Genomic DNA, 24,886 nt, shown 5'->3' with positions numbered 1-24,886 from the left:
CGGGGTTTTTATTCCGTTTGGACTCCGTTCCAAAATCAGATCTAAAAAGAGTCAAAAACACGGAAAAAATAGGGATTGGCACTTGGCACTGAATTAATAAGTTAGTCCCAAAAAGATATAAAAAGGTACATAAAACATACAAAGAAGACAAGATAACAACGTGAAACCATCAAAAATTATAGATACGTTTGAGACGTATCAAGCATCCCCAAGCTTAACTCCTGCTCATCCTCGAGTAGGGAAGTGATAAGAATGAATTTTTGATGCTTTCATGCTACCTAGCATAGGTGTCCTTTGTGATTCCTCTTATGTGATGTGAATGTACAGATCCATTAGATTCAAAACAATAGTTTGCTACTGGCGTGGAAACAATAATAATTCAAGCAAACTAGCAAAGTAATCATGAACTTTCAAAATAACAAGGCGAAAAGAAAGTTATCCCTACAAAAGCATATAGTCTGGCTATGCTCTATCATCATTGCACAACGAATTTAAATCATGCACAACCCCAGTATTGGCCAGGTAATTGTTTCACACCTTTACTTTCTCAAACATTTCCAACTCTCACGCAATACATGAGCGTGAGCCATGGTTATAGCACTATAGATGGTGTGGAATGTGGTGGGGGTTGCAAGACAAAAAGGAGAAGATAGTCACATTAACTAGGCATATCAATGAGTTGTGGAGATGCTCATCAATAGATATCAATGTGAATGAGTAGGGATTGCCATACAAATGATGCACTAGAGCTAGAAGTATGTGAAAGCTCTTAAAGAAAACTAGTGGGTGTGCATCCAACTTGCTTGCTCACGAAGACCTAAGGCAATTTTGAGGAAGCCTATCATTGGAATATACAAGCCAAGTTATATAATGAGAATTTCCCACTAGCTATATGGTGGTGACAAAACGAGAGACTCTCAATCATGAAGATCATGGTGCTCAAAATGCACAAGTGTGGAAAAAGTGGTAGCATTGTCCCTTCTCTCTTTTTCTCTCATATTATTTTGGTGGGCTCTTTGGCCTCTTTTGTTTTAATGGCTTCTTTGGCCTATTTTATTTCCCCACATGGGACAATGCTCCAATAATGATGATCATCACACTTTCAACTCAAAACTTAGAGCAACATGACTCTATATGGAATGCCTTCGGTAGTGTACCGTGGCAACGATCTAGCATGGCATAGACATCAATGGAAACATCATGCTAGCTATCTTACGATCATGCAAAGGTAATGTATATGTGGTGGCACATATCATGGTGGTAGTTGCATGGCAATATATCTCGGAATGACTTTGAAAAAGCCATAATAGGTAGGTATGGCGGCTGTTTTGAGGGAGGCTAATGGTGGGTTTTGTGCACCGGCGAAAGTTGCACGGCACTAAGAAGATAGTGATGGTGGAAGGTGAAAGTGCATCTAAACCATGGACTCAACATTAGTCATGAAGAACTCATATACTTGTTGCAAAAGTTTTATTAGTAATCGAAACAAAGCATTCAACGCATACTCCTAGGGGAAGGGTTGGTAGGTATAAACCATCGCACGATCCCGACCGCCACGCAAAGGATGACAATCAATATACTAATCATGCTCAGATTTCATCACATAGCGGTTCACCATACGTGCATGCTACGGGAATCACTAACTTCAACACAAGTATTTCTAGATCCACAACACCTTACTAGCATGACTTTAATACTACCATAACCACAACTCAAAACTTATTGAGATGAATCAAACTTCTCTAACTATTCAATGCACATGAAGGTGGAAGTTTTCGTATCCCTTTGGATGACTACCCCTTTTGAGACTACTTTCAAAGCATAGATCAACTACCAAGCCATGCACCGCTGTGCTCTAAAAGATATAAGTGGAGCACATAGAGCAAAAGTATCTAGCTCAAAAGATATAAGTGAAGCACATGTGAGCTGAATTGTCTACCAAAATATATAAGTGAAGCTTGACAAAATCACGGTGTGTGCATGTCTCTCTATCTAGGTGTGCAGCAAGGATGATTGTGACACAACAAAAATAAAATACTCCTACAATAGAAGACGCTCCAAGCAGAAACATATAACATGTGGTGAATAAAAATATAGCCCCAAGTAACGTTACCGATGGATTGAAGACGAGAGAGGGGATGCCTTCCCGGGGCATCCCCAAGCTTAGGCTTTTAAGGCATCCTTGAATCTCTTGGGGTGCCTTGGGCATCCCCAAGCTTGAGCTCTTGCCACTCTTTATCTTTTTTTCCATAAGAACTTCACCCAAAACTTGAAAACTTCACAACACGAAACTTCAACAGAAACTCGTGATAACATTAGTACATGAAAGCAAACCACCACTTCCTTAGGTACTGTAGAAAACTTAAATTCTACTTGTGCTGATATTGGGTTACTGTACTTTCAATCTTCCATGGCTAATACCCCCCGATACTATCCATAGTTTCATCAAAATAAGCAACCAACACAACAAAAACAGAATCTGTTAACAGCAGACCAGTCAGTAGCAATCTGTATGTTTCGGATACCGCTAGTACTTCAAAAATTCTGAACAATTACAACAGTCTGAAGAATTTGTGTAGCAATTAGCAGCAAAAAGAATCAACTCAAAAGCCCTTACAGAAAAAAATGAAAATTCTTTGCGTGAGCAGAAAGTTTCTGTCTTTTCCAGCGTGACCAAACGATCATCCCCAAGACTAATCATAACGGTTTTTCTTGGCATAAACGCAAAAACAAACACACAAAACACAATCATAACAGAATTATGAAAGTGTGCAAAACACAAAACAGAAAGAAAAAGGATAGATTCGTTGAGTTGCCTCCCAACAAGCGCTTTTGTTTAACGCCCTTAGCTAGGCATTGAATGATGCTCACACAAAAGACAAGAATTGAAGCACAACGAGAGCATCCTAAAGCATGTGAAAATCACATCTAAGTCTAACATACTTCCTATGCATAGGCATTTTATAGGAATACAAATTGTCAAGACAACCAATAGCTGCCAAATGCAAGGAAGAAGAAAGAGACAAGAGCAATCTCAACATCACGAGAGGTGATTTGGTAACATGAAAGTTTCTACCAAAATATTTTCCTCTCTCATAGCAATTACATGTGGGATCATATTCAAATTCAACAATATAGCTATCCCATAGGATATTCTTTTCTTGATCCACACGCATGCAAAGTTGACGCTCTTCAAAAATAGTGGGATTATCATCAACTAAAGTCATGACTTCTCCAAACCCACTTTCAGTATTGTTGCAAATATCATATTCATCATGAGGTTTGAACAAATTTTCAAGATCATAAGAAAGATCATCACCCCAATCATGATTATTGCAACAAGTAGTGGACAAAGCAGAACTAGCATCCCCAAGCTTAGGGTTTTGCATATTTTTAGCATGATTGTCACTAATAGGATTTATAGTGAAACCATTGCAATCATGCTTTTCATTCAAGGAGCCCTCGTGAATCACTTCATGAATTTCTTCCTCACAATTTTTAGATTCACGCATATTACGCAAAACTCCAAAGAAATAGTCAATTGCCCTCAACTCACTAGCAATTTGTTCCACACAAGTGGGTCTCTTAAAGAGACTAGCAAGCGGATGAGGATCCATATCACTAGATTTTCAGCAAGCGAAGATGCAAGCATATTGAGGGCACATGGCACACAAGCGAACAGAAAGCAACCGAGAGAAAAGGACGAAGGCGAAAGGCGAATGAAAACGGCAAATGTGAAATGGGGGAGAGGAAAACGAGAGGCAACAGGCAACAAAAGTAAATGCAAGAGAAGAGTTTGTGAGACCTACTTGGATAGATCTTGATTTCTCCTCCCCGGCAACGGCGCCAGAAATACTTCTAATTGTTCTGCTGTGTATCCCTTGCAACGGCGCCAGAAATACTTCTGCTACCTCAAAAAGATCCCCGGCAACGGTGCCAGGAAGTAGTTGTGTTGACGGCACCAGGAATCCTTCAGCTACGGCTACGCCTTAAGGGACTTCCTAGGCAAGTATGCAAAGGATTTTCCCCGTGGCCTTGGAGCCTTGCGTTGGTGTTCCCTCGAAGCGGAAAGGGTGATGTAGCACAGCGACGGTAAGTATTTCCCTCAGTTTGAGAACCAAGGTATCAATCCGGCGGAAGAGTATCTCAAGATCCTGCACAAACACAAAAGCTTGCACCCAACGCTATGAAGGGGTTGTCAATCCCTTATAGATTGTTTGCCAAGTGAGAACTGAAAGCAACAGAGTAACAAAGCAAAGTAAAAGCGGAGTTGTAAACGATGGATGTGAATAGACCTGGGGGCCGTAGTGTTTCCTAGTGGCGTCTCTCATGAAAGCAAGTAGACGGTGGCTAAACAAATTATTGTCGAGCAATTGATAGAACTATGCAGAGTCGTGACGATACCTATGCAATGATTATTTCTATAGGCATCACGTCCGAAACAAGTAGACCGATACTTTCTGCATCTACTACTATTACTCCACACGTCGACCGCTATCCAGCATGCATCTAGTGTATTATGTCCATAAGAACAGAGTAACGCCTTAAGCAAGATGACATGATGTAGAGGGATAATCTCAAACCAATGATAAAAACCCCATCTTTTTACCCTTGATGGCAACTGCTTGATGTGTGCCTTGCTGCCCCTACTGTCACTGTGAAAGGTCACCACATGGCAGAACCCAAAACCAAGCACTCCTCCCATTGCAAGAATCATAGATCTAGTTGGCCAAACAAAACCCAAGACTCAGAGAGACTTACAAGGATATCAAATCATGCATATAAGAAATCAGCAAAGACTCAAATATATATCATAGATAATCTGATCACAAGTCCACAATTCATCGGATCTCGACAAACACACCGCCAAAGAAGATTACATCGGATAGATCTCCATGAAGATCATGGAGAACTTTGTACTGAAGATCCAAGAGAGAGAAGAAGCCATCTAGCTACTAACTACGGACCCGTAGGTCTGAAGTGAACTACTCACGAGTCCTTGGAGCGGCGATGATGATGATGAAGAAGCCCTCCACCTCCAAAGTCCCCTCCGGTAGGGCGCCGGGAAAGAGTCTCCAGATTTGCGGAAAAGTATTTTCGAATCTTCCCTGATTTTTTGCGGAATATTTGGGAATATATAGGCGCAAGATCTAGGTCAGGGGGCGGCCAGGGTGGCCACAAGCTTGCCCACCGCCGCCTCCCCCCTGGTGGCTTTGTGGGAGCTTGTGGGCTCCCTGGAGCCCACCTGGCTTGGCCCAAAGGCTCCATGGTCTTCTTTCGTTCGGGAAAAATCATTTCGGGGTTTTTATTCCGTTTCGACTCTGTTCCAAAATCAGATCTGGAAAGAGTCAAAAACACGGAAAAAATAGGAATTGGCACTTGGCACTGAATTAATAAGTTAGTCCCAAAAAGATATAAAAAGGTACATAAAACATACAAAGAAGACAAGATAACAGCGTGAAACCATCAAAAATTATAGATACGTTTGAGACGTATCAAGCATCCCCAAGCTTAACTCCTGCTCATCCTCGAGTAGGGAAGTGATAAGAATGAATTTTTGATGCTTTCATGCTACCTAGCATAGGTGTCCTTTGTGATTCCTCTTATGTGACGTGAATGTACAGATCCATTAGATTCAAAACAATAGTTTGCTACTGACGTGGAAACAATAATAATTCAAGCAAACTAGCAAAGTAATCATGAACTTTCAAAATAACAAGGCGAAAAGAAAGTTATCCCTACAAAAGCATATAGTCTGCCTATGCTCTATCATCATTGCACAACGAATTTAAATCATGCACAACCCCGGTATTGGCCAAGTAATTGTTTCACACCTTTACTTTCTCAAACATTTTCAACTCTCACGCAATACATGAGCGTGAGCCATGGTTATAACACTATAGATGGTGTGGAATGTGGTGGGGGTTGCAAAACAAAAAGGAGAAGATAGTCACATTAACTAGGCATATCAATGAGTTGTGGAGATGCTCAACTATATATCATAGATAATCTGATCACAAGTCCACAATTCATCGGATCTCGACAAACACACCGGCAAATAAGATTACATCGGATAGATCTCCATGAAGATCATGGAGAACTTTGTATTGAAGATCCAAGACAGAGAAGAAGCCATCTAGCTACTAACTACGGACCCGTAGGTCTAAAGTGAACTACTCACGACTCATTGGAGGGGCGATGATGATGATGAAGAAGCCCTCCACCTCCAAAGTCCCCTGCGGCAGGGCGCCGGGAAGGGTCTCCAGATGAGATCTCGCGGAAACGGAAGCTTGCGGTGGCGGAAAAGTATTTTCAAGGCTCCCCTAATTTTTTGCGGAATATTTGGGAATATATAGGCGCAAGATCTAGGTCAGGGGGCGGCCAGGGTGGCCACAAGCTTTCCCACCGCCGCCTCCCCCCTGGTGGCGTGGTAGGAGCTTCTGGGCTCCCTGGGGCCCATCTGGCTTGGCCCAAAGGCTCCCTGATCTTCTTTCGTTCGGGAAATCATCATTTCGGGGTTTTTATTCCGTTTGGACTCCGTTCCAAAATCATATCTGAAAAGAGTCAAAAACACGGAAAAAACAGGAACTGTCACTTGGCACTGAATTAATAAGTTAGTCCCAAAAAGATATAAAAAGGTACATAAAACATACAAAGAAGACAAGATAACAGCATGAAACCGTCAAAAATTATAGATACGTTTGAGATTTATATTCTTGCTTACACTTTGACTTTGTTAGTCGGTGTTCACACTTTGCCACTGTATCATCCATGCTAGTTTTTTTTGTTTTTCTTGTTTTCTTCTCGTGTGTTTGTCTAGTTTGATAAAAACCCAAAAATATTTTCTTGTTCTTCTTTTGCTTGTTGGGAGCTTTTCCGTGTAAATAGTTTTCTTTTTCTTTGGGTCAAGGTAGAAGACCATGGTTACAATGTTTAGTGGCTCTCGCATGCGTATCTGTTTACCTGTTAAAGAGTCATATTACTTTGTCTTCTCCTTTGTGTTTGCTTGCAGATTCCAGCTTAGTCCAATACACGAGCACTCTTATTATTGTTCACATCATTCGGTCGTGCAAGTGAAAGGCAATAATGATGATATATGATGAAATGACTGAGCCTGGAAAAGCTGGTATGAACTCGATCTATTTTGTTTTTGTAAATATGACTAGCTCATCGTTCCTGATTTGGCTTTGTTGTGAGAAAAACATGTTTGCAATGACAACTTAGAGATCATAGTTTCTGATGCCATGCTTAATTAGCTAGGAGCTTATAATGGTTTGCCTTGGATGCCAACATGAATCTTGAGATGACTATGATGTAGTATGATAGGGTGGTATCCTCCTTTGAATGATTCAAGTGGCTTGACTTGACGCATGTTTACGCATGTAGTTGAAACAAAATCAACATAGCCTCTATGATATTCATGTCCATGGTGATTTATGTCCTACTCATGCTTGCACTCAATGTTGGTTAATCTCAATGCATTTTGATGACTGTTGTCGCTCTCTAGTTGGTCGCTTCCCAGTCTTTTACTAGCCTTCACTTGTACTAAGCAGGAATACTGCTTGTGCATCCACTTCCATAAACCCAAAGTTGTTCCATATGAGTCCACCATACCTACCTATATGCGGTATCTACCTACCGTTCCAAGTAAATTTGCATGTGCCACTCTCTAAACCTTCAAGAAATAATCTGTTTTGCATGCCCGAACTCCTCATGTGGTGACACGGGGCTATCAGTATCTTTCATGCTAGGCGTGTTATCCTCGATATGTGTTTATTCACTGTCATTCACGAGCAAGGGGCCGGTAATTGGAATGCCCAGTTCCATGCTCAAATCGAAAAGATAATTGCAAACAAAACTCTCCCTGGATTGATGTTGGTATGGACGGCACCCGAGGATTCGGCTAGTCGTGGAGTGTGATTGATCGGTGGTGGGGGAGTCAAAACTTTACTTTTCTGTTTGGGAACTGCCTATAGCATGTGTAGCGTGGAAGATGGTGACAACTCTTGGTCATTGCGTTAACAATGAAAGCATGCCACCCAAAATTATTATCTCTGTTTTCAAAGCTTGAGCTCTGGCACCTCTGCAAATCAATGCTTCCCTGTGCGAAGGGCCTATCTATTTATGTTCCTGTTGAGTCATCCCCTTCTTATAAAAGCACCAATTAGAGAGCACCTCTGTTATTTTATGCTTTTCTTTTGACTGATATTGAGTATGACTGTGACTGGATCTTCTTTGCCATGAATTACAATGTTTAGTCGGCCCTTGGTCTTTGAAGGTGCTCTGCATTTATGTTTTGCGGTCTCAGAAAGAGCTAGCGAGATACCATCTGTTCGTACTGCTTCATGATTGTTTTGATTGAAGTGTTGACGCTTGAAACTATTTATTATATGCTCGCTAGTTGATTATGCCATTGATATGAGTTTACGATGAGACCTAGATGTCATTTGCTTATGTGGTTAGCTTGTGATCTTGCTGAAAGTCTGGTTATGAGTTAGACATAGTTGCAACAACAAGATCAAACAGAATTCATAAAAGTTTTTCTTTTGTCTCTTTCAGTTTGTCAACTGAATTGCTTCAGGACAAGCAAGGTTTTAAGCTTGGTGGAGTTGATACGTCTCCATCGTATCTACTTTTCCAAACTCTTTTGCCCTTGTTTTGAAATCTAATTTGCATGATTTGAATGGAACTAACTCGGACTAACGCTGTTTTCAGGAGAATTGCCATGGTGTTGTTTTTGCGCAGAAATAAAAGTTCTCGGAATGACCTAGAAATTTACGGGGATTTTTTGTGGAATATATAAAAAATACTAGCGCAAGAATCAACTGGAGAAGCGGAGCGTGGAGCCCACAAGCCCACCAGGCGCCCCCCCCCCCCTGGCCGCGCCTGGAAGGCTTGTGGGGCCCACGTTGCTCCACCGCCTCCAATCTCAGCTTTATTTATTCCCTTTTGTCCGGAAAAAAATCAAGGAGAAGAGTTCATCGCCTTTTACGATACAAAGGCGCCGCCACCTCCTGTTCTTCCTCTGGAGGGCAGATCTAGAGTCCGTTCTGGGCTCTAGAGAGGGGAGATCGTCGACATCGTCATCACCAACCTTCCTTCATCGCCAATTCCATGATGCTCTTCACCGTTCATGAGTAATCTCATCATAGGCTTGCGGGACAGTGATGGGTTGGATGAGATCTATCATGTAATCGAGTTAGTTTTGACGGGGATTGATCCCTAGTATCCACTATGTTCTGAGATTGATGTTGCTACTACTTTGCCATGCTTAATGCTTGTCACTAGGGCCCGAGTGTCATGATTTGAGATCTGAACCTATTATGTTGTCGCCAATATATGTGTGTTCTTGATCCTATCTTGCAAGTTGTAGTCACCTACTATGTGTTATGACCCGGCAACCCCGGAGTGACAATAGCCGGAACCACTCCCGGAGATGACCATAGTATGAGGAGTTCATGTATTCACTAAGTGTTAATGCGTTGGTACGGATCTTTATTAAAAGGAGAACCTTAATATCCCGTAGTTTCCATTAGGCCCCCGCTGCCACGGGAGGGATGGACAATAGATGTCATGCAAGTTTTTTTCTCTAAACACGTATGACTACATACGGAATACATGCCTACATTACATTGACGAACTGGAGCTAGTTACATATCTCTCCGTGTTATAACTGTTGCATGATGAATAGCATCTGGCATAATTATCCATCACCGATCCAATGCCTACGAGTTTTTCCTACTGGTTCTTGCTATGTTACTTTGCCGGTACTGCTTCCACTTCTGCTACTCTTACTCTGTTGCTACAGCTGTCACTGCTGCTACTGTTACTCCGTTGCTACTGTTGCTATCACACTACTCTGCTACTGATACTTTGCTGCAGATACTAAATGTTTGAGGTGTGGTTGAATTGACAACTCAACTGCTAATACTTGAGAATATTATTTGGCTTCCCCTTGTGTCGAATCAACAAATTTGGATTGAATACTCTACCCTTGAAAACTGTTGCGATCCCCTATACTTGTGGGTTATCACGGTGCAGGGTCGCTCGTCGGCTCACGGGAGCCGAGCGAGCAAGGCTTTTCGTTTCCTATTACCATATGAGCAAAGTCAGTCAATAAAGTTTGGTCCTTTCAAGAAAAAAACATACTCCCTCCGTTCCTAAATATATATCTTTTTAGAGATTTCACTAGGGGCTACATACGAAGTAAAATGAGTGAATCTACACTCTAAGGGCATCTCCAACAGCCTCCCAACACGCGGCGCGCTAAAATTGAGTTTGCGGCGCGCCCTTCGCCTGTTTTGGCGCGTCGGCCATCGCTGGCTCCAACAGGCGCTATAAAATGCAGAGCACGTGCTATCACTTCAAACAACACATGCAATCCAAAACTATGAAAAAAATCAAACACAGACAAAATAAATCGACATAAATAGTTCAATTTCCTTACAACTCAAACAAATAGTTTATTACAACTCAAACAAATAGTTTTTTACAACACAAACAAATAGTTTATCGTTCAAATACAACAAATAGTTCAACAATACAACATCAAAAGCACAAATCATGATGTTCTTTGTCGGCCATTCCATGCCCACCATTCCTCGATGAGATCGTTCTGAAGATCAACATGCGTTTTGGGACGCCGAATGGCATGATAAGAGGCAACAAAACGGGCCACCCTTTCATCCCTCTGCCGCACTCGTACGGGATGTCTCAAGAGCTCATACTGAGAGTAGTCTAAATCTTGGCCACACTCATTCTCGATGATCATGTTGTGCATGATCATACAAGCTTACATGATGTACCAAAGCATCTTTTGTTCCCAAAATCTAGCCAGTCCTCTCACAATAGCAAATTGGGCTTGTAAAACCTCGAAAGCTCTCTCCACATCTTTTCTAGCCGCCGCATGAGCATTGTGGAAATCAAGATTTTTCTTACCTTCCGGTTTTTTCAACGGCTTCACAAATGTTTGCCACTTTGGGTAGATGCCGTCCGCAAGATAGTAGCCATAGTTGTATGTACGACCATTTGCTACAAACTGCACCGATGACAGGTCCCCATTTGCAATCTTATTCATCAGTGATGACCGGTTGGCATTCCAAAAAAAGCATGCCAAATCCAAGTCCCTTGATCGGCCACCGCTTCAAGGATTATAGTGGAACCCTTTTTTTGCCGTGGAATTGCCCATGCCATGCCTTAGGACAATTCTTCCAACTCCAAGGCATGCAATCTATTGAGCCAAGCATACCTGGGAAGCCACGAGCTTTGTTCATCTCCAATAGCCTTGTGGCGTCTTCAGCATTGGGAGATCTCAAATAATCCGAGCCAAACACTTGCACAATTCCAACTGTGAAGCGCTTGACACACATAATGGCTTGACTCTCACCCATAGCCAAGTGATCATCAACTAGATCAGCGGGGATACCATATGCCAACATACGCAAAAGCGGTTGTCACCTTCTGAAAGGTGCTATGCCCGAGCTCTCCCGCAGCATTTCTTCTTTGCTAGAAAAACCGGTCATGGCTTGCTAGTTTCTCTGCAATGCGCCTGAACAACTCGGTACTCATCTTAAACCGACGCCGGAAGTACGACTCGGGATACACGGAATTATCCGCAAAATAGTGCCTGATCAATCTATTGTCGGCATCGATCCTATTCCTCCAAATTTTCTTTCGACCCATAACCGAACCACCGTTCTTCGGTTATCTATTTATGTGCATAGCTAGGATAACTAGTCAATAACCCGGGCATTCGCACGGGCTAGTTCGGTTAATGTAAGATCGCACGGGCTAGTTCGGTTAATGTAAGATATAAATAATTAATATTGTGAACTACTTGTAACGTGTTTTAGACTGCCAAAACTAATATAAGTTTCCAGCTCTTATTGACCATTTACAATCCATTCATTGAACTAATACCAGTTTCCATATTGACTTTTAGCGATCAACTCATATATTTGCATTTCCCAAGAGTAGGAACTATCTGGTCCCGAAGCTTCATGAATTAGTACTTTTTTTATTCTATAATGATTCATAAATAAAAATATACTTGAAAATTACATTCTTCATTGTCTACTATGGTATTTTGACACTCTTAGGTATTACTTCTTGTAAATTGCCTATTTCTCGAAATCAGTCGGTCTAGATAAGTACAAAACGGATGCATGCGACTTTGGGCATTCAGTTTTAACCATAGCTTTAACCAATAAAACGTGGCTCTCCATCTACCAAAAAATATACCATTAAATTCACAATAAAGGAGATTTGTCATATGTATTCAAAACCATGTGAGTACCTAACAAATGCTTGTGACTTTTACTATATATAACTTAACATAGATGATAAAATGCAAAAAATAAAATTGTTTGGGTAAAATAAAATTACTCAAAGGTGCACAGGAGAATTTTATTGTAAGAAGTCTAATGACACCGCTTATTCTGTGAAACACGCGAGTGATATCTTAATAGAAAGGTATTTTCAAAATATTTTTATACTTGAATCTCAAAATAAAGTTGCACGCACACTAACTCTTACTTTTTTCGAGACATCTCGTTACCAAATTGTATACTCTAGTTTGGAACATCTATAATGACTGCAAAAAAAGTTAAGACAAATACAAAAAAAATACATCATAGTAAAATACATGAAATATATATATGGTTCAATGTACTGATGCAGAACTCCATTAAATAATTTAGCTAGGTATTCATAAATATATGGTCAAAATTTCAGCATCACCAATTTACTTATTTTAGCCACTTATGTGCAAATAACTCAGTAAAAATAATAGTGAAGACATACTTATTTTTATTACATGAAAATATAGATTCACTTATGTAATTCTACACAAACATTAATTTATTGTTTTGTGCAACAATGAATATATATTGAAGTAAAACCTTACTAACATAGCGGAATTTTCCAACGAAGAATTATTAAAATACATAAATTATAGTTAGAACAATAACTTTTGAAGTGGAAGTTGTATGTTGTGCTAAGAATAGCCATACATGCAAACTGTTTTTTCGGTCCAGCAATTTCATCGGCCGGAAAAGAAAATGAAATAAAGTGACTCATATGTCCACATAAGAATTCTCTGCTAACCAAATCATAGATTTTCAAACACCTATGAGTGGTCGATCTCACCTTGTGCTCTGTTGCAATGGACTATAACATCACCAATTCCTTGCAAAACTGAAAAAGAAAATTTTCGTAATCGGTCTGCTCATATAGCCAAGTAGCAAAGTATTAGAAATATATATAAATTCACAATATAAAAACCGAGGAGTAAATCATATACACACATCTTTGGATTCCAGCATAGTTCGGATATGTGGACATCATACAATTGTAGTCAAAATGAAGTAGAGTATTTGCAGGGCCAAATTCTTCTTCACTGCTTTCATCCAGTATGTTCCCTTTAGAATGGGGCTGTCTCAGTCTCAAGCAGTTTCTCATCTTTTTTTTTGCAAGAAGAACAGTATCTCATCTAATGGAACATGCTAGTGGTCAACTGCCATCGGCCATTTGCTGGGAAGTTGTTGTTGGGGAACGTCGCATGGGAAACAAAAAATTTCCTACGCGCACGAAGACCTATCATGGTGATGTCCATCTACGAGAGGGGATGAGTGATCTACGTACCCTTGTAGATCGAACAGCAGAAGCGTTAGAGAACGCGGTTCATGTAGTGGAACGTCCTCACGTCCCTCGATCCGCCCCGCGAACAATCCCGCGATCAGTCCCACGATCTAGTACCGAACGGACGGCACCTCCGCGTTCAGCACACGTACAGCTCGACGATGATCTCGGCCTTCTTGATCCAGCAAGAAAGACGGAGAGGTAGAAGAGTTCTCCGGCAGCGTGACGGCGCTCCGGAGTTTGGTGATGATCTCGTCCCAGCAGGGCTCCGCCCGAGCTCCGCAGAAACGCGATCTAGAGGAAAAACTATGGAGGTATGTGGTCGGGCAGCCATGAGAAAGTCGTCTCAAACCTGCCCTAAAAGCCCCATATATATAGGAGGAGGGAGGGGGACCTTGCCTTGGGGTCCAAGGGATCCCCAAGGGGTCGGCCGAGCTAGGGGGGAGGACTCTCCCCCCCCCCCCCCAAACCGAGTTGGACTAGGTTTGGTGGGAGGGAGTCCTTCCCCTTTCCCACTTCCTCCCTTTTTTTTTTCTTTTCTCCTTTGATTTTTATCCTTGGCGCATAGGGCACTTGTGGGCTGTCCCACCAGCCCACTAAGGGCTGGTGTGGCTCCCCAAATGCCTATGGGCTTCCCCGGGGTGGGTTGCCCCCCCCCCCCCCCCCGGTGAACTCCCGGAACCCATTCGTCATTCCCGGTACATTCCGGGTAACTCCGAAAACCTTCCGGTAATCAAATGAGGTCATCCTATATATCAATCTTCGTTTCCGGACCATTCCGGAAACCCTCGTGACGTCCGTGATCTCATCCGGGACTCCGAACAACATTCGGTAACCAACCATATAACTCAAATACGCATAAAACAACGTCGAACCTTAAGTGTGCAGACCCTGCGGGTTCGAGAACTATGTAGACATGACCCGAGAGACTCCTCGGCCAATATCCAATAGCGGGACCTGGATGCCCATATTGGATCCTACATATTCTACGAAGATCTTATCGTTTGAACCTCAGTGCCAAGGATTCGTATAATCCCGTATGTCATTCCCTTTGTCCTTCGGTATGTTACTTGCCCGAGATTCGATCGTCAGTATCCGTATACCTATTTCAATCTCGTTTACCGGCAAGTCTCTTTACTCGTTCCGTAATACAAGATCCCGCAACTTACACTAAGTTACATTGCTTGCAAGGCTTGTGTGTGATGTTGTATTACCGAGTGGGCCCCGAGATACCTCTCCGTCATACGGAGTGACAAATCCCAGTCTTGATCCATACTAACTCAACTAACACCTTCGGAGATACCTGTAGAGCATCTTTATAGTCACCCAGTTACGTTGCGACGTTTGATACACACAAAGCATTCCTCCGGTGTCAGTGAGTTATATGATCTCATGGTCATAGGAATAAATACTTGACACGCAGAAAACAGTAGCAACAAAATGACACGATCAACATGCTACGTCTATTAGTTTGGGTCTAGTCCATCACGTGATTCTCCCAATGACGTGATCCAGTTATCAAGCAACAACACCTTGTTCATAATCAGAAGACACTGACTATCATCGATCAACTGGCTAGCCAACTAGAGGCATGCTAGGGACGGTGTTTTGTCTATGTATCCACACATGTAAATGAATCTTCATTCAATACAATTATAGCATGGATAATAAACTATTATCTTGATACAGGAATTATAATAATAACTATACATTTATTATTGCCTCTAGGGCATAATTCCAACAGTTGTGACCTGTGAGATCGGGTTGGCATGACTGTCTGCGGGACTATTGTTGATGCCGAGTATGCAAAGCATGGGCAGTGCAGCAGTGGATGTATGTATGCACGCTTGATTTTTCGGTTGGATTCAGAGAAAACATGGGTGGCCGCCGTCGGCGTAGCACACAATCTACAAGACACTAAAAGATCATGGAGAAGAGATGGTTTCTATGGCCAATGGGATGGTGATCAACTGTCTGACCGGAAAGGAAGCTTTCTGTCTTGCACGTTTTTAGGAGATAAGCAAGGCATTCCAGTTAAAAGAAAAGAGTTAATTAAAGTTTTTCGGTTTTTACTACATTTTTTTGAGGAATATACGCATGCAGATATGTTTTGTATTTTCACAAATCTTGTTGCATAATACGTAATATCTTGTTGCATGGTCCAGAGTTTATATAAATTTAAGGGGGAAATCTAACTAACTGCGCAGCATTTTGTTACTACCCTGGGGCGGTTGCGGACTGATTTGTTTGTGCTTTTTCTTCATACATGCATGCATGCAATGATGTCATTAGTTTCGTTTTAAATTACCGGACTTTAAAAACTTTTATCTCTTAAACCGTTAATTCGATCGATGATCTGTTTTCGCCGTTGACTTTGTTTCGACGAAATCTTCAAAACTAGATCCCATATCGATACGTTTTGATAACTTTTTTTTTGCTCGTACTAACCACATTTGTTGCACTTAGTTGTCATATTAGTAAGTACTTACTTGTGTGATAAAAAATAACTTAATCGCCATATTTAAAAAAAATGCGCAAAACAGTTTTCTGACAAAGTTGTATGTAAATATAACAAGATTGGTATATTTTAAATTGGCAAACACAACCTATGACATGCTTTTATATCATGTATAATGAAATCTGATACAAGGCTTTTTGTACGAAACAATATTAAAAAGTGACAATCAAGTTATTTTTCTCAGGTAAGTAAGTGGTTAATTATATAACAAGTGGGTCTAAAAATGTGGCAAGTATGAACGAAAAAAATAGTTGACGAAACATATCAACATGGGATCTAGTTTCAAAGAACTCGCCGCGAGAAAGTCAATGGTGAAAACGGATCATCGATTGAATTAACGGTTTTGTAGATAAAACTTTTTGAATTTCAAACATGAAAAGGAATCTTACCTGTGGTGTTGTATGTTTTCTAGTCACCGGATAGCTCATCCATATGGTCCATCGGACAGCTTTTTTGGGGCCAGAGAGTGATTGACCGAATGTGTCACACTTAAAATGCATTAATGAGGAGATTACTTGACCGCCGCAAGATAAGACTTATATGCGGCGCCGCTACGGAGTGACGTCCAAATTTAAGATGTAATGACTTGGGCCCATCAAATCAATGGTTAGAGAGACGTGAGTAAGATTTGTGAGAGATTTTCTGGTTTGAAGATACGTGAGACTTTGGAAGAAGTGAGCCTGGGAAAAACAGAAGGGAGAGATCTGACATATAAATAAGTACTTACTTGTATGATAAAAAATAACTTAATCGCCATATTTCAAAAAAAATGCGTAAAACAGTTTTCTGACAAAGTTGTATGTAAATATAACAAGATTGGTATATTTTAAATTGGCAAACACAACCTATGACATGCTTTTATATCATGTATAATGAAATCTGATACAAGGCTTTTTGTATGAAACAATATTAAAAAGTGACAATCAAGTTATTTTTCTCAGGTAAGTAAGTGGTTAATTATATAACAAGTGGGTCTAAAAATGTGGCAAGTATGAACGAAAAAAATAGTTGACGAAACATATCAACATGGGATCTAGTTTCAAAGAACTCGTCGCGAGAAAGTCAATGGTGAAAACGGATCATCGATTGAATTAACGGTTTTGTAGATAAAACTTTTTGAATTTCAAACATGAAAAGGAATCTTACCTGTGGTGTTGTATGTTTTCTAGTCACCGGATAGCTCATCCATATGGTCCATCGGACAGCTTTTTTGGGGCCAGAGAGTGATTGACCGAATGTGCCACACTTAAAATGCATTAATGAGGAGATTACTTGACCACCGCACGGTAAGACTTATATGCGGCGCCGCTACGGAGTGACGTCCAAATTTAAGATGTAATGACTTGGGCCCATCAAATCAATGGTTAGAGAGACGTGAGTAAGATTTGTGAGAGATTTTCTGGTTTGAAGATACGTGAGACTTTGGAAGAAGTGAGCCTGGGAAAAACAGAAGGGAGAGATCTGACATATAAATACGCAGTTGGTGGGGAAAAAGTTGGTGGGAAAAAAAGGGATATGTGAGACGTGAGAGTTTGGGTCAGGTTTAGGACGTACGTGAGAGAGATACATGCGAGATTTAGCAAGGAAAAAAAGCGATACATGGTAGATTGTGTCAGATCTGGGTGTGGTTTTAGTTGGTTGGTTGGTTCTTTTTTTTTCTTAACACGGTTGGTTTTTCCTTTGGCACAATAGATATTTTTTTGGCGTAAGAGTAACATAAATCATAAGGAATTTTAACTAATATTGGAATTTTCAGGATTGATCTACATCGTTATAGCTCGGCCCCACAAGATTAACGATTAACGTGAGAATTTTTAGGGAGTCTAGAATTAGTATAAATATAGATTGCAAGATCCTCCTCTTTCATATTAAATTCTTCTTCGGAAGAATCATATGAGAAACTCAACTAAAATGTTTAATTTAAACTAAGCTATAAAACTACAAACAACATGCATCAAATTTATGTAAAAAATGTGTAGTTGAATCCAGTACGTACCTTGCGGATGTTTTGTCGAACACCTTGCGGGCGCTGAACGGTTGTGGACGCCCGGGCGCTGTTCGTCGGACGGCTGCCGCGCGCGAGGGGAGGCGGTGTCTAGGGAGAGAAGGACGAAGGAGCAGTGACGCGGGGATAGGCCGGGGAAGTGCTGGAATGGTCACCAGAAGAAATGGGATGGCGCGGACGACGGCGGCGGCGCAACTCGATGGGTAGGTGGAGCTGCGAGCGAGCGCTCGAGTGTGCAGCGCTTCGAAGCGGACGCAACAAATAAACGGCGCGTGATTTTCGCCAGCGCGCTGAACTAGTTTTGCAGCGCGCGGGGTTTTGGAGCCTCCTCTGGAGCAACTTTTTTTTTCGCGCGCGCTAAAAACATGACTTTTGCAGCGCGGCACTGTTTTTACGCGGCGGTTGGAGATGCTTTAAAGTATATCTATATACATCTCTATGTACTCCTTTAGTAAAAATTTAAAAAAAAACTTATATTTAGAAACGGAGGGAATATATAGCTAAATATAAATAAAAGAAAACTTGTGGATTTTGTGCACTTCAGTTGGTTTACACCATGTATTTTCTCTCGTTTGGAACCACTTCAAAGGTACGAACAAATGATTTTTTATGTCTAATAATGAAAGTATGCCTGCAAAATTTCATACAGAAATTTGGTCCGATGTGCCATGTATATCTTGCCCAAATAAAGATAGCCATATAACATAAAAAAAAGATCCATGGACACTAGCATTGAGGACATATTTTCGTAGAAGAAACCTAGCCAAGTGAGGCGTCAGCAATCCGCTCCTGACAAGATTTGAATTCTGGGCGCAGGATGCATCATTGTGAAATGGTACAGTACTACAAGTAGTCCATAACCACTCACATTCACACGCAGAGACAAATACTAACTTTGGAAAGAAATGAAGGGTAATCAATCCATTGGCGATGTAGGGGCCAAATACTAACTTTGGAAAGAAATAAAGGGTAATCAATTCATTGGCAAAATGTAGGGGCCAAGTACTTACTTTGGAAAGAAATAAAGGGTAATCAATCCATTGGTGACGTAGGGGCCAAATACTTATTTTGGAAAGAAATAAAGGATAATCATCCATGTCAATCATTCCATCAATCTCCATTGCACTTAGTACATCCTCCATATATCTGCACCAAGCTGTCCCCATATATGTAGCATCCGGCAAATAGTTTCAACCAAACCCAGTCTGCCAACAGGTGTTGAAGCGGTAGTCATTTATACATGGAGAAGGGCGCGATGCGCGTCCAAGCAATATTGTTCCTTCTTGTATGCTTTGCTATCCATGCACAATGTAAGTGGCACGACGCAACACCTTCTTATCTTGTTTATGTGACTTGTTTACTTTCTTCATTAATATAGCTCCTCTGATTACCTGAACTGTAACGATGCAACGATTGTTATACTGTGTAATCATATGCATGGTTATATGGTAACAGTATATATTTCTTGGCATTTTCACAGGTCGAGGAATAGGCGTGCAAGCTGACTACCAACACGGGTGCCATGGTTCTGCAACGTGCTATAGCTGTCGCCCCTATGATGTGTGCTATCCGACAATGGAAATTTGCAAAGCCCACTGCCCACTACCTCCAGATGCAACCACCTCCTCTGCATTTCCTCATTAGCTTGAAGAGTGTACTAGATGTGCGTTTTCTGTCTTGATGAAAGAAGATCTATTGAATAAGTAAGGGACAATAACATGTTTTTACTTTGCACTTGTCGGAAATTTTCTTGAGAATATTTAGGACGTCTCGCCCACTGTTTCTCGGGAGCTCAATCTGCCAGTGATTATTTCCATGTATAACTTACCATCCTCTGTCCAACCTCTTCATCAATCCTCGTCCAAATTCTCTCCGGTGGCTTTGAGCAAAATGTGTTAATTTTTGCTACAATCGGCATCATTTCTTCCTGCAACCGTTCATTAAAAAAGTTGCATACACGTTTACGTACATATTTGTTACAACCGGTGTTTGACTTTTGCTACCACGCACCATCAAATTCGTTTTTTTGCTACGATTACGTAGATATTTTTTTTGCTACAAATTTTATTTTTTGTTGCAACCGTTAAAAAAATTGCTGCATCGTGACGAATTTTGTTGCATCGGAAGAAAAAATGTTGCACGGAGATCCAACGTTGCAGACGTGCGGGGTTGGTGGATCGTGCGGCGCGCCGACGCAGAGCGCAGAGAGCACTCCCCTTTAAAAATGGAGGGAATAGTACCACATGACATGCAGCGCAGCAACAGTGTGCGAGGATCCTGATCTAAACTTCCTGTCGCTTTACCACTATGGTGATTCGCCATCATTCTGTTGTGGAATTTCATGCACTGAGATTTGGCGGTTGTGCACTCCCATGATCCACTAATCAAAGTGAAGCAAAGACTCACGTTGGTCACTAAACTTTATTGACTTGACTTTGACTGAGTGGAACCAATGAAAAGGTCCTTAAAATGGGGACATCTCCAGCCGGGGCAACTAGGAGCCACAACAAAACAACGAAACCATGCACAGAGCGCTCCAAAAATGTCCGAGAGAGGGCGGCTGATCCAAGCGACGATGACCCCACTAGCCCTAGTGGCGTGGTTCATCTGGAGCTCGTCGGCCATAGCCGTGCCCGCGCTGCTGCCACCACAACCACACCCAACAACAAACATCACATGCATCCCCCGCGAGCGGGACGCGCTTCTCGCCTTCAAGGATGGCCTCACCGACCCGAGCAACTACCTTTCATCATGGCGGCTCGAGGATGACTGTTGCTGGTGGCCGGGTGTCGAGTGCAGCTATCGGACCGGCCATGTCGTCGGCCTCGACGTCAACAGCGGCCCCGACTCGTATGACGAAATCGTGCCTGGAGCCATCGGAGGTCAGATAAGCTCCTCCTTACTCACTCTACGACATCTCAAGCACCTGGACCTCTCGTACAACAATTTCAGTGGCAGTCCCATCCCGGAGTTCATCGGGGGTCTTAGGAGCCTTAAACATCTCACCCTAACCAGCTCGTCTTTCGGTGGGCGCATCCCTCCCCACCTCGGCAACCTCTCCCATCTGGTCAGCCTTGACCTCTCATTTCAGATACATGGTTTTTGCTCGCCTGATCTCACATGGTTGTCGCGCCTCCGGAAGCTTCAACATCTCGGCATGTCTGAGGCGGACCTCAGCGCTAACGTCCACTGGGCTGATGTTGTCAATATGCTCCCCTCCCTGGTGACCCTTGAACTAGCTGCTTGTGGGCTCCAAAACACTATGCCACTGCCGTTGCACTCCAACCTCACATCACTAGATACACTCCAGCTCGGGTTAAACTCGTTTAACTCTTCCTTTGGAGCCAACTACTTGGCTTGGGATCTACCTATGCTCACATACCTTGATCTGGGTAACTGTGGAATCCAGAGTCCTATACCTGACGAAGTGGGAAACTTGACGTCCATTGAATTATTGGACCTTAGCACAAACAACTTCTCTGGCATGGTGCCATTGACCTTCAAGAAACTCAAGAATCTACAACTGCTTGAACTGTCAGAGAACTTCATTAGTGGGGACACAGAGGACCTATTTCATAGATTGCCAACAGATGAGTTACAAGAGTTGTCCTTGGGCTATAACAATCTGAGAGGGAGCCTTCCTGATCGGCTAGAGCAATTTAACAGCTTGCTCATACTTAAACTCAGTAATAACAAACTATCGGGAGAGATACCCGTTGGTATACAGGGACTCACAAATTTGGAGGAATTATGGTTAGACTCAAACAACCTACATGGTACAATTACCGAAGACCATTTCATAAACATGACCAGTCTAAAAGTTCTATTGATCTCCAACAATCCGTTAACTATACTGGTTGACAGAAAAAGGAACACTCTATTGAAATTAACTTCAGCAAGTTTTAGTTCTTGCATCCTAGGTCCCCGATTTCCTACATGGATTAGCCAACCAACGATCATCTATCTTGATATTTCAAACACCAGTATACATGATTCCATACCTGATGAGTTCTGGATCTCTATGTACCATGCTGAACAGTTGTATTTGTCTAGAAATCAGATTTTCGGCAGGCTTCCCGCAATTTTTCGGTTTGCTGGAACCAAAGAATTTGTTTTGGATATTAGTTCCAATCAGCTTGCTGGACCAATTCCAACACTACCAAAGAACCTAGTCTACTTGGACTTGTCTGGAAACAATCTATCGGGCACACTACCATTGCATATTGGCACCCCAAAGCTACAAACACTCATGCTTTTCAAAAATTCATTTTCTGGGACAATTCCATGTTCCTTGTTTGAGTTGAAGGAATTAAAGTTTCTAGACCTATCGGACAACCTACTAAATGGGACAATGCCCAATTGCCTTCGTGCACCCAAATTTTCAAGTATTACTATGCTTAACTTGAACAACAACATTCTTTCTGGAGAATTCCCATCGTTTCTTCAGCGGTGTAAAGAACTAAAATTCCTTGATCTTGCATGCAATAAATTTACTGGCAGTTTACCGACATGGATTTGGTCAAAGTTACCATACTTAGCGTTTCTGCGGCTGCGGTCAAACATGATCTCTGGTGGCATCCCTGAGGAACTCACCAAGATGAAGGGGCTGCAGTATTTAGACATTGCTAGCAACAACATCTCAGGGAACATACCACTTTCACTTGGGAATCTCATAGCTATGGCTCATACTCCCAATCAGCAAGGCACACTTTTCAAAACTGTCAACTCTTTTGTGGTTGCCTCCATCTACAAAAGCCCTCGTGCTTATACCGACAGTCTATGGGTGGTCACAAAAGGCCAGCAGCTTGAATACACAACAGGAATCGTGTACATGGTAAACATTGATTTTTCTTGCAACAATTTAACAGGGCAGATTCCACAAGGAATTGGCATGCTTGTCGCGTTGAAAAACTTGAACTTGTCTTGGAATCATCTCAGCGGCGTAATCCCTCAAACGATTGGTGAGCTACGGGCAGTGGAATCTTTGGATCTCTCGCATAATGAGCTCTCTCGTGAGATCCCTACAAGTTTAGGGAATCTAACAACATTGGCGCACTTGAACCTATCATATAACAATTTGACAGGAACCATACCATCTGGAAATCAGTTAAGAACTCTGGAAGACCAGCCATCCATCTACATTGGCAACCCAGGTCTATGTGGTCCACCGGTCTCAAGGAACTGTTCACGAACTGAAACCCCTACACGGGCTCCTGAAGATGAGCATGAGGGCATGTGCGATGCGTTGTCATTGTACTTGGGTATTGGCACGGGGTTTGTAGCAGGTCTCTGGATTGTGTTCTGTGGCTTCTTGTTGAAGAAGAATTGGAGAATCCGTTGGTTCTCGTCCTTCGACAGCGTGTATGATTGGGTTTACGTGCAAGTGGCACTGCGTTGGGCTTCACTGTCAAGAAAAACGAAGTAGGGACTGACTGAGATCATCGCTGGAACTTCGTATGAATCCGGGATTTGTATCAAGTCATTTCTCTTGTGTAATTCTCTTCCTGGGCATGTAAGTTATCATAATAAATTGGAGAGTCTGTCGACTGCCGTCGTCTTATGAATATGTATTTGAATTCAGACATATGTTTCACTGTATGACCTAGTGAGACATGTGTTTCACTGTATGACCTAATGCAGATATGTGTTTGAGTCTGGGTCGAACCTGCGGCGAACATTGGCATCTATAGTACGGACCCGTGAGTTGCAGTGCGCCGAGGGGACCTTCAAAGTACGTTCTGCAGGAACCGAGCACCAAACCAAACGTAGCCGAAGCGTTGGGCCTGGCGGTCGAGTGGGTGGTGCCCTTTCCGCCGGTCATGCTCCGGTTGCGCGGCGGCGAGCGAAAAAGTACAGTGGCGAAGGGGATTTGCCGTTTAGCCAGAGCAGTCGGGCGTTGCAGTCAATAGTAAACATGGATGCGCTGCCAACGTCAGAATATGACCTTACAGCTCAGAGCAAACAAGCAACATAGATTTTGAAAATGGCGATGCGCGCGCCTGCCAAAAGATTCGCCGGCCACGCGCGGACCAGATGTAGGCGGGCCGCGTCGTTAGATCTCCATGCAACATTTTTTCCTCGATGCAATAAATTTCGACGCTATGCAGCAATTTTCATCAACGGTTATAACAAAAAAAATAATTATAGCAAAAAAATATCTACATGATCGTAGTAAAAAACGAAGAAGATGATGCGTGGTAGCAAAAGTCAAACGCCGGTTGTAGCAAATATCTACGTGATGTGTATGCAACTTTTTTAGTAAACGGTTGCAGCAAAAGATAATGCCGGTTGTAGCAAAAAATAACACGGTTGTAGCAAAAGTCAAAACGTCGGTTGTAGCAAAAATCTAACAAACTCGAGTTGCAACCAAACGTATATGCAGCTTTTTTACTGAACAAATGTAGTAAATAAAAAACGCTTGTGGCAAATATGAACACTGGTTGCAAAAAATTTAGACGAGAAAAAAAATTACATGAAAAACGTTTGTATCAAAATAACACATGGGTGCAACAAATTTAACGAAAAAAAATGTTGTATGCACCTGCCAGCGAGCCGCGCGGCCGACGCGCCGGATGAAAGCGTTTACCTTTTGAAAAACGTTTAAAATCTGTTGGATAATTTTTAGCTTTATCAGCTGGGTCAGGCTCCGTCTGATCGTCGCCCACCTTAAAAGTAAGTGGCCCTGTGAACTAACGGTTCCCTTTTCAAAAGTGTTGTTCTGCACC

The 24,886-nt window shown here is 42.1% G+C and overlaps 1 protein-coding gene across 1 annotated transcript; it reads left to right on the top strand.

Annotated features, from left to right (window-relative positions):
* Positions 1-20,703: 20,703 nt before the first annotated feature.
* Positions 20,704-23,586, top strand: LOC123397322 (receptor-like protein EIX2). Its single transcript, XM_045091916.1, has one exon. It carries the CDS (start codon positions 20,704-20,706, stop codon positions 23,584-23,586), a length of 2,883 nt encoding a protein of 960 aa, XP_044947851.1.
* The last annotated feature ends 1,300 nt before the right edge of the window (positions 23,587-24,886 follow it).

The sequence above is a fragment of the Hordeum vulgare genome, chromosome 5H (assembly GCF_904849725.1).
Source record: "Hordeum vulgare subsp. vulgare chromosome 5H, MorexV3_pseudomolecules_assembly, whole genome shotgun sequence".
Classification (NCBI taxonomy): domain Eukaryota; kingdom Viridiplantae; phylum Streptophyta; class Magnoliopsida; order Poales; family Poaceae; genus Hordeum; species Hordeum vulgare.
Note: the sequence above shows the minus strand (reverse complement) of the source record. Positions and strands in the feature narration are given on the sequence as shown.

What these genes read in the sequence shown, in the direction of transcription:
- LOC123397322 (XM_045091916.1), top strand. Translation starts at nt 20,704, where the DNA reads ATGTCCGAGAGAGGGCGGCTGATCCAAGCGACGATGACCCCACTAGCC.